This window comes from Sceloporus occidentalis, unplaced genomic scaffold (assembly GCF_023333645.1).
Source record: "Sceloporus occidentalis isolate IW3139 unplaced genomic scaffold, rSceOcc1.0.p SCAF_11, whole genome shotgun sequence".
NCBI lineage: Eukaryota > Metazoa > Chordata > Lepidosauria > Squamata > Phrynosomatidae > Sceloporus > Sceloporus occidentalis.
Window position 1 is genome coordinate 1,454,549 of NW_028316991.1, and position 11,695 is coordinate 1,466,243.

At 34.0% G+C, this 11,695-nt stretch overlaps 1 protein-coding gene across 1 annotated transcript; it reads right to left on the bottom strand.

Annotated features, from left to right (window-relative positions):
• Positions 1–331: 331 nt before the first annotated feature.
• Positions 332–8,930, bottom strand: LOC149305417 (proenkephalin-A-B-like). Its single transcript, XM_089477499.1, has 3 exons — positions 8,799–8,930; positions 7,973–8,113; positions 332–970 (listed from the first exon to the last, which is right to left on the bottom strand). Exons 1-3 carry the CDS (start codon positions 8,928–8,930, stop codon positions 332–334), a joined length of 912 nt encoding a protein of 303 aa, XP_089333625.1.
• Positions 8,931–11,695: the final 2,765 nt, after the last annotated feature.

The following is an 11,695-nucleotide window of genomic DNA, read 5'->3' on the forward strand; positions in this document are numbered from 1 at the left end:
GACCATGGTCATAAAAATGACATACAATAAGCTGCAGATAAGATGAAGAATTTATTTATATACAGTAAGCATTGGTTGATGTGTTCTGTTTAAAAGAAAATACAGTAACAAAAATATTTTCAGCATAATAACTACCGTATAAACTTAAGTGTGACAAACAGATTTTTTTGTTGTTGTTGACTTATAAAGAACACAGAGGCTGGTATAACAGATTACAAGTTGCATTGTGTACTAGGACAGTAAAAAACTGTACAGTGCAGGCAACACGTTACAATAAAGTATGGTCAATGAGGCAGTCTTTCTGAGGAAGGTTGGGAAAAGAGAAGGGCTATTAAAATCTCATAAACCCGCCATATCTTTTATCCATTTCTGGGATTTCTTTTGAATAACTTTCTCCATCTTCATCTGAAGGAAGAAGGGAATCTGAAAAGCGCCTCATGAATCCGCCATATCTTTTCTGGTAATCCTGCCACCACTCAGGTCTCCCTACTCTTCTCATAAAGCCACCATAACGCTTATGCATCTCTCTTGCCTCATCTTCCACATCTGGACTTCTTCTGTAATTCCTCATGAAGCCTCCATATCGTTTATTTATCGCTCCTGGTATTTCATTATTGTCATGGTAACTAATAGCTTCAGGGTCATTGCTTCCTAAAAGCTCCCTAAGGAGGTCTGCAGTATCACTATCAAACTCTTTCTTCATGAAACCTCCATATTTCTTAGCAAGAATTTCTCCTCCATTGTTATCTTCTTCTGCTTCAGGACGATACAGTTCATCCATCTTCTTCATGAAGCCACCATATCTTTTCATAAAACCTCCATACTTTTTGGCAATAAAGTGGCTGTCATTGTTATCAGGCTCTTTTTCAGCTTCCTGGACGCTATCCACTTTGGCCAACTGCAGAAGCTCTCTGCATGGACCCCATGCTTTGGCTGAGGATAACTTTCCCTCACACTCCAATGTGCAAGCCTGAAACAAGAATAGCATAGTTGAGTTAAAGCTACTGTTTTGACTTTTAGCATGTTTGCATATTATCCAAGAGCAAAATACAAAAGTACATGGCAATGCTTTAATAGAATTTATTATACCCTCTCTATGTTACTGTAAACATCAGTCTTGTATATAAATATGAATTTATAACACAACACACAGTGAAGGACTTTTGTTAAGACTATCTAGACAAAATTAATTTGGAAAAATTGAGCAAAACTGTATTGTGTTATGCATTGTAATATTGTGTCACTTTCCAAAATATAAAATGTAGGATATACTATAATGTTTCATTGAGCTAGTATATACCTGGGAAGAACCTATTTTTTATGTAATGTTTGTGTTTCACGCCTTTCTTGTTTTAAAATATCAGCAATATATTTAGGGAGATCATTTATTTTCCAAACTCGGTCTTTGTGGTTTTCTATAAAGGTGGAGCTAGTGGTTAAGTGTAGGTGATAAACCCAACGCTACTCTGTTGGACAAAAAGGTGCAGCTTAACTTTTCACTATAGTCAACTCAACAATGGTCTTGTCTGCCTTTAATTACCATAAGAACAACTCAGCACTACTCACGTGAAACAGAATTTTCTTTTTTTTTTCAGAACTCAACACATTCCAGTTTACATTCAGTGGACTGTTGATTATTAAATTAGTGTCTGGTAAGTGCAGTAAGGTCAGTAGAAATTTACAATTTATGTTTAATTTTATCAAACAATCCGAGCATTAAAAAAAAAAAAAGTTATAGAAAGAGACCCCTGGAGACGTATAGGCAGAAGGGGTTACATGACCCAGCCATGCACTCAGGAAGGAACTGGGGGAGGATTTGGGGTCAAACATCGGTCAGCGACTCAGTATCACCTGGGTGGGATTTATTTTGGAGGGAAAATATACTGTATAAATTTATGTGAAAATAACCATATTTATTATTTCCACTGATATACAGAGGAGAGAAGATTCCCGCCCTCCCTCCCCGAGTCTAGGAGTTCAGCGGAGGAATGCTGCATTGGATTGCGTTGGGATCTGGCGGAGTGATCCAGAGGTTTTTAGACCTTGATCTAGTTTGTGGTACGGGCATACATTCATGTTGTGTTAGATTCAAGGTGTTTATTGCCCCGACCCATCGTGTCCTGAGTTTTACAACGACCGGTGGTATCTGGCGGGGCTGGTGTCGTCAATAGGACCATTAAGTTATGGTCGGTTCAGTTTTAAATTCAGAATTTTAAGACGTGTAGATTTCTTTAATACTGTTAAATTTGGAGTAATAAACAATGTCGCGGCATTTAGTAAATAAATGCCGTGGCCAATTCTAAATCCAATGTGCCTCCGTGTCATTTATTTGGTGTTCGAACAGTTTATACACAGTGCCCTAATGATAATGTGTAGTGCATGGGTCATGCTTTACCCAAAACATAGTAGGATTGATTTAGTGGTCAACAAATAGCCATATTAACCTCCAATATCAATTCACATTTACAGGAATACGTTTCATGTCATATCATGTTATATAATATGTACAATGCCTTGGTGCTGTGCTAACAGTAGTCTAGAGGAAAGTCCACATTCAATTACTAGTAGCGGGTATATCTCAGATGATAGAACCCAGCCATATCCAGCTGATATATTAGATTCAACTTTAAATTACTTATAACTTATGACAAACGTAAATATTTTACCTGTCTGCTTGTCAAGACACTTAATTACAGAAACTACAAGTTTTTGTCAGATTTCATGCAAAATCAAATACCATACCACAATCATTAATCGTGAAAACTTGAAAGAAAATCGGAGGAATGACTGGAAAGATGTTATAATATGATTTGGAGTCTATTAATAATGTTTTCTTTCTTTTCATATTCATTCAGATCTTTATTTTGATATGACAGATGCTCTAAACCGTCTTAGAGTGCTAACCCAATAAGCAGAAAATTACAATGCGCAATCCAATATCCTGTTTAGACTCATAACACAAACATAGCAATATGTCTGACAATTCTACTTCATAATCTATGAATCAAATGATCAATTGTAATTAAAGTCATTCTAGCATAACGCAACATTTGACATGCTCACTACAAATGGGATACTTATATGCTTTATCTTAAAGGATCACTTATGCTTCTCAAGTACTTAAACTATGTAACTAAAAGTATCCCTACATCATGTTTCCATATTAAAGACTATACTCTCTAGACATAGATATTAATGTGAGTAAATAACTGTTTCTGGTTAATGTTGGACCTCATTAGTTGCTGCCAAATTATAATTCTTACATCTACTCCATTATATATGATATTTTTCTTAGTTTTCTATGTACCGCCATACCGTTTAGTATGTACTTCACTAAACAGGTGAAGTATCTGAATATAATATTGAGTTATATTACGGTAAACCGGAATCTTGGAATAACAAATGATATCCATACTGTTTAAATTTAAAATGTAGTCCCCTTACACTGGGGTGATCCTGCTCCCCCTACTACCAAGGTGTGGATCTTTTGGGTGGAACAGATACGGGTGTTGGAGGAGTTATCCCTTTTGGCTACAGGGTCTGCTGAGAGATATCAGAAAATGTGGTACTATTGGTTGGACTTTATGTCTGGTCCCCTGGTTCGCGCTCTGCTTACCTAAATCCGCTACTTTTGCTGTCCCACCAGTTCTCTTGGATTCCCCCTTTTTCTTTTCTTTCTCCCCCCCTTCTTGCCCCCCCCCCTTTTTTTTGGCTGTATTTTTAGAAATAAAAATGATATTACAAATCTACTAAAGTTTATTTCTTTAGAAAACTAGGGAGTGAAATTATCATGAAAAAAGCACATTTAACAGAAACGCAAAGAAACCATTTTCATATTGTGTATATATGATAAGGAGTGATTTCTAAGCATTGATATTATTGGGAGGTGTAGTCTCTAAACAGTATAGCCAGTATGACGTGTAAGAAATCTCTGCATATTAATTTAGCTAACTAGGTTTGGCTACTTATTATTCACAGTAATGTACATTTTACGTTCTATGCTGCCTTGCAAACTAATAGTTACATTTTATCCTAAATCCATTTCCATTTTTTTCTAATGATGATGACTATAGAAATTATGTTACTATTACTATTGGAAATATATAGATATCATCAGTCTGATTCAGGGAATAAACAAAATCTCACACTAATGGGGCAGTCTAGGATTAATGAACATGTCACCTCTAACATGCTTCTTAACAACTGTGTATGTTTGTTCCATTAAGTACATTTGGTATCTTGATATAAAGAGTTTTTAATATGTACTTTTCATGCTTCATTACTTTATAGTCTTTCTTGTCATTTTATAAATCCCATAGGAGATTCAACAATTCTGGCACCATTAATTCAATAGTAGCCATTTTTTAATACATCTTGGCTTCTGTAATTCTCCCTACAATGCTATGGGATTTTAACCAGTAATAGGTCATAAGTAGATCAATGGTCAGAAAGCACCTGCATTTTCATGGCTTAAGTAACTCAGATCTGTCTTAGATGTATCAAATCAGACTAATAGGTAAGATTAATACAGTTTTCTGAACCCCGGATGATCCAAGCCTTTGGAATTATTATTCATTAGCCCATGGGAGTTTCTTGCAAAGACAGTGCCAGATGTTGCCTCCACCTCAATGCTCACAAAAGTCCAGTCCAACATCATGTTAGCGATAAAAAAATAAGTCACAACTTGACACACAACTGTCCTATATGAAAACCTTTGAAACTGAAAGACTATTGGGACTAGCAGTGACAATAATTCCAATGAGACCTTATTCCGCATTCAACATATGTCCCACTAATGCTCCCCATTCTTTATATGTCAGTGTTAGTGACCATCAACCTCTGGCATTCCAGCAGCTGCCTTTTCATTGCCTAGACCGCTTCTGTCAGATGAAGTATCATCACCCATTTAAATTGTATACCCTGTAGGACAGTAATTGGCATGGGCACTATTAGCATCATGTTAGTTCCACACACCTAATTAATTTACATTACCAGTACGATTTTACATATTTATGAACTGCACTTGTCACAGACTGTCATACCGCATGAAGAATTCATATCATAGGTGCTGTATTTTAAAGAGCCAATACAGCAACTATATCTTCCCTTGTTTCTAGAATCACTCTTAGAAGTATGGCCGTTAGTGACGCAATGCAGTGGAGCAAGCGGTATAAGCAAACACTAAATAACACAGACATTTTTCTAACATATATTATAAATTTCTAACAGGTGTAATAAACAGGCAATTAACGAAAGAGAATTTTCAGAGCAGTTATTCAGCCACAGCAAGAAATTTACCTGTTGGCTTTTTCACTACCCCAAGTATAATGTGCATTTTCTTAGTATATAATACAAAAATACAAACCGAATAAGAGAATAATAAAAATGAAAAAAACTTCAAAGGGAGTGATGGTATGTTTTTTTTTAATTAATTGTACTACACTCAGTTTTATAATTGAAGGATTGGACCTATTATTTACCCAAGTCTGGTTCCTGGCAGTGTTTGGACTAGTTGGCATATTAGTAGCCATATAACATGTTTTTTTAAGCAGCACTGTCAAATTAGCCCAATAGGAACTCTTATTTCTTACGAAATATTTATTATTATTATTGTTTTATATCGCGCCATCATATTCCATAGCGCTGAATAAGACTTTTCTTAACCAAATTGCAGTTAACTAATTATGATATAGTAGCAAAGAACAGCTAATGTTAAATAATACATTCTAAACTGTACAATTTGTTGGAGATATTTTTACAGTTAAAGTGTCAATGTTATTCTTTAAATTCATATTTCCAAGATGATTAGTACACTTAATAAATTAAATTGTTTTTACTGGATAGGAAAGCCTCCAGATCTCCTCACCTTGCATCAATACAATCCACACCCAATACTGACTAAGAAAGGTATAATATTCTTAAAAAGTCTACACCTCTGTCACATACAGACATAATCTAAAACCTATTTCACATCTTCTTATTGATATATTAGTGCTGCCCGTAAAACAGGTGTCTCTCGGAAAGATAAGAATAAAATACAAAAAAAAATAATAGTTTTACAACAAGCTGTTTGAATATAAAAATGATAAGACTTATTATTATTGATATTTTCAAAAGTGTAACAGTTTTAGGCTGAGTCTCATTGAATTCACAGTTCTTTTTATACATTTTTATGTGGTGTTGGGGATGTTGGTGTTTCAAAGCAAATGTTAACATATAAAAAGGTTCCCTTTAATCTTTAAGGGTCAGCTTAGATGTGCAATATGTTGCTTACCTTATCTCACAGTAAAAAGCTTACTGTGTAGGTAAGTATAACACGGTTATATATATTCTACATATTAAATAGATGATGATTTTGAATTTATTTTACAAATACCTATAATTTTTAAAGTAACATAACAATTACTATAAAATTCCATGCTATCTGTAGCACATCGTAACATATAGGTACAAGTATAATTTTACAGAGCTGTATTAGATGTAGAGCATTGGGAAGACTTTCTTTAAAATGACTGATGTGCTTAGAGTGCAATTCAGAAGAAGATGTAAAGGATTTGCCAATCCCAGTAACCTGGTACGTTTAGATACCATTTTTTTTCTTTTCAGACCAGTACATAACTATTTAAATACAGTTTCCATTAAGTCTAACATTGGGGAAAAGAAATAATACATTGATTACACTGCGGCTATTACATTTTTCAAACATATTCTTACTAATAAAATTCAGATTTGTAAAAATTATTATTTCCTTTAAAGAGCACCAGCAGGTTCTGTAGCCCTATAGTTGACTTTGACTTAACAATATATTGGATTGCACATATTTGATTCAGCAATGCGTTCAATTGTAGAATCCATTTGCACATAACTACCTATCACAGATGATACATTATGTTGGACACTAACCATGGCAAACATTTAACCCCTGACTATTCACCTTGCACACAAGACTAGTATAGAAGGAGTTCATTGTAGTCATTGTTTTAAATCTACCATCATCTGTCTGTCTGTCTATAGCGTAACAGGACAAGGACAATACCACACCGCTGGCATCACTATCCTTATGAGTAATAAGTTGCCCTGATTTTTTTTTTTTCTGTGATCAATTTAAGCATATAAAGCCATGTATTGTCCTAGAATGCTTGGTTACTTTAATTGTTTTCCCTGCAATACAGTTACACTAATCCACACTGATTATCCCTAAACCCACATAATAGTGATCTGTATCATTGACTTCAATGGACTATGCTGCCAAATCTAGAGGCTATGAATTAAATCTGTGCTCACTGCATGCTCTACATATATTGTGCACAAATAATATCTTGCTTAATATATAATAGGAGAATTCATGATTACTAATATATCAAAGGCAGAGGTGTGGGCTAATGGCAAAGTAGGTACACTCTGCTAATTGATTTCTTAATGTGTGTATTGGAAGTGTTTTTATACTGATGAATCATATTCTATTAGCGAATCTGGGTGAGATAAATTAGCTTAATACAATAAGGCATACAACTAAACAGCAATTTGGTTAAATGGTATCACAGCATTTGAAGAATGTCAGTGGAATCTTTGTTATAATAGTATCGGTCTCTGCAGTAATTAATTATCATTAACCATTAATTATCATGTTTTATCAAGTTCTAAATAAATAACTTTTCTTAAGATCAATATCCATTGCAGAGTAAGTGTAACAGGGCATACACAAGGTCTGAACTAGTTCACAACATATTGTTCAGAGTGATAAGATTTGAGCTATCTCTGGCAACATGCAAACATCAGGTATCAGTTATTAAAAATAATAATTTTCTATATCCTTCAATCTGATCAACCTGTATTCCCAGTCCCCTCCTATTCCTTCAGCAGCTCAACAAAGAGAATCTGTGCTGCTGTCCAAGGTGCTGAAGTTCAAACAGTATTCTATAGGACTCTAATCTCATAAACTATGCACAGTATATTCAGCTTATTCACTTACCAGAGAGTTGATTTCAGTTTGTTGACCCAAGTGATATGTGCAAGAAGCACAGTCCTTGCTGCATTCTGCTTGGATTCCGACAGAGAGAGATGTAGTTATAGCCAGCACCAAACAACAGTGTTTTAGAACCAAACCGATGGTCTGAAAAAGAATTGGAGGCAAGATAAGTGCTTATATAAGTCTACCTGGATGGACTAACATTAGTTTGATCACATATCACATTGGAGGTGCCAAAACATTACATACAAAAGACACATATATCTAGAATATATATATATATATATATATATATATATATATATATATATATATATATATATATATATATATATATATATAGTATAGTATAGATTCATATCTAAGAACTAAACAAAGGATCTTCCAACAAAGCTCTGTGTAACACAATTACTCACATGCATTGTTCCTTGTTGGCTTGGCAGGAGATGTTCCACAGCTGCTGTTTAGAGATATGTATTAAATTGTTTAAAGGGAATCAGCTAAATACTTATAGAGTTGCAAAGTAAATTGAGTCACTGAAGAAGGTCAGAGGGGGAAGAATTAAGCTCCAAAAATACATAACAAATAAAAAAAAAAAGATTCAAATAAACCAAAAGGTAGCTTCTCAGCACAAACCTCAGTAAGTCACCTAAGAGGAGCAACACTATCAGTAGTTGTGTTCATCTGTATGGAGTTGTGTGGTTCTAAAGCTCTATAGCAAAAATCGTGGAACTAGGCTACTTTATAATTAGTTAAAAAAAAAAAAGAAAGCCAGGCTCCCCCCCAATAGCCTGTAGCCTCTGTCTGACGCAATACCTACGAAACCCACTTGAGATTTCACTGTCACACGTCCTGTTTTGCTCAGCATAGTCATGAATACATTACACTGTACACGAGTGGGGGCGTACTGAACACGAAATGCGTGGGGCTGATACATTCGGAGGTTAAACCTCTTGGTCATTGTCACTAGTCTGCAGAATTTTAAGTCAATGTATTAAGGGTGAACATAAGACTCTGGGGTTCACTTTTCTGTGATGTACAGCAGATATTTTAATAATTTTGCTGAACTACCTGCATGCCAGAATAATTTGGAAAATATTTGTAATTGACCTTATTTAATTTTACTGATTAGCAGTTTAGAATGCAAAAGTATTTAATATTTAAAAATATTTTAAAACAAAGTATTCCATCTGAATTACATAAATAAAAGAAAAAACAAACATGTTTTCGATCCCCCTTGCACAGAGAAACGAGACTCATCTTACGGAGTAAAACAGCAATATCTAATTTGTCCTCTAGAGGGCGGAAGGTAACCTTTTGATTAAGTTCATATGGAAAGTTCTTGATAGTCCTGTAGAAAGAGCTACACTGGGGACCCAATTTAAGCACCATGCCTTTAATGATTGGACTGGAGACTACTGAAAAGGTTGTTATATTTCTATAATGTGTTAATAAATTACAAATGAACTTATATTTTTTAGTTAATTTGTGTATAATAAGCTTTACTTCTTGCTGTAGTGATACTGTAGAAATATTTTTGCTTAGGACTCTTGAAAGCATGTGTTCAATCATGAAAAAGTAGTATGTATATATATATATATATATATATATATATATATATATATATTATATGTATAATAAACGTTTAAAATAGAATTTTTTTATTTAATCAAGTTTAATGTCTTCATTTATAATGAATTTAATTTACTGGCTCGCATATTTTTACATCTATTGAACATTAGATGCAGCATGACAGACACATCATGCAAAATCATGCAAGACCCAGTAATTATAATGAACTGAATAATTAAATTGCCTGATTACAAGAACATTGTTTATCCTGAGGGCTCTTTTATAGCATATATTCAGACACATCCACATTCTGCTATGTTATTGCATATGAAAAATAAAGTTTGATTTAACATGTTATTCTCTATCTTGTTTTATACCTTTAAGCTATCTCAGTAAAAACAAAAGAATGATATTCCAGGGCACCATTCTAGTAATTAATTCACAAATAGTTTAGTTAGTTTGAAATCATTCACTGTATATAATGACATTAGTTATCTTATTTATTGCAAAGATTGGTTATGGCACTCATTAGTCATATGTAGCCCTACCTGGACGTTGAGCTTTCTGCTTGAGTATTAAAACTACTGATCTTGGGAATGTATTAAAATTAGATATTTTAGTTGTACTATATTATATCTTAAGGTACAGTTCCTTTGGGAATTGTGTAGAAGGCTTAACTTGCTAAACGACTATAGCATTATACAAATCCTTTGTAATAACCACGCAGAGACAATTTACATTGATCAGACACACGAAGCCGGGAGGTGTGAGCTGTCAATAAGCACTGAAAAAGCCTAATGTTTCCAGGAATGTGAAGCTTAGATAACCAGTTTCATGTTATACACATTTGCTTGTTATATACATCAGTATATATGTATACAGTGTTTATATAAACACATTTCATACATTTTTGTGAACATCATTATATGGGCTTATTTAGCGTACTTAAATGTAATGTTTTTTCACTAAAGGGAGAGTTTGCTGGAGATTTATGATTTTAACTCTTGCTTCAATATTCATGCTGAAGGGTAAACATTGGCAATTTTCTTCAGCGTAAAGGGCTGAGCTTACATTGTGTATAATTTTACACAGGGCTCACCAAGCTCTTCTGGCAGCAGTAGTTCACTGGGGTTGGACTGTCATAATATATAGTGAAGCGAAGTCGAGAGTTGAAACCACAACTCTCCTGCAAATGTAAGATCCTACCCATTAGGTAGGATCTTATAGGAGTCACAAAATGCTACCAGCCACAATTTATTTGTCTGAGAAGTAAACTGGAACTCCCCAAGTCATACATTGTACAAGACAGTTTGTTTAATACATTTGTAACTTGTTTTACAATTTTTGGGTGACAAGATCCCTTTAAAACAAACAATGACGTTTAAAAGAGAGAATTTGCTAATTGCTAATTAAAGTGGCCATTCGCTTCCCTCCTACCCACAACACATTGGTAATTTTTTTTCTAGTAAACAGAGAATGATCAACTTCTCTGGAGGTTTTGAAAATCAACTCCTATGACTAATCTCTACCTAATCAAATGAACGGTTTAATTAGCTATCAAGATATGTAATCCAGTGGCAGTCCTCTACAATATTTGTACTTGAAAGCAATTATCGGATGTCATCACTCCATGTCTTTACTGTACTAATCTTATTTACGTTGTACTGTTGAAAAACAGGGACATTGACAGGAAATCTCCAATTCTGTAATATTTTTCTAAACATCTATTTTAGCATTATGAAGCTAATTTAATGTGTTAAGTGCTAATAAACAAATGTTAAATGCAAATGCCAGAAATCATTATTTTGGGGAATCTAAGGCCATAGTCATCGTATTGTCAGACACGGTTTGGTGAAGATTACATTATTCCTAAATAATGCTACAAAACACACTATAGCACCGGAAACAACATTCCAATCCAACCCTTTTTCAGAAATAATATTGAAGTGCAAGTGTAATTGTATTCCTTAGTTATATATATATATATATATATATACACATATATATATATATATATATATATATATATGCAAGAGATGACAAATTTGGTTTATATCTAAGAGCCAGCCAAAAATTTAGGGAATGTCGTTTTTTAACTAATCTACATACTAACATACTTACATGCATACTAACACACAGTAACATACTTACACA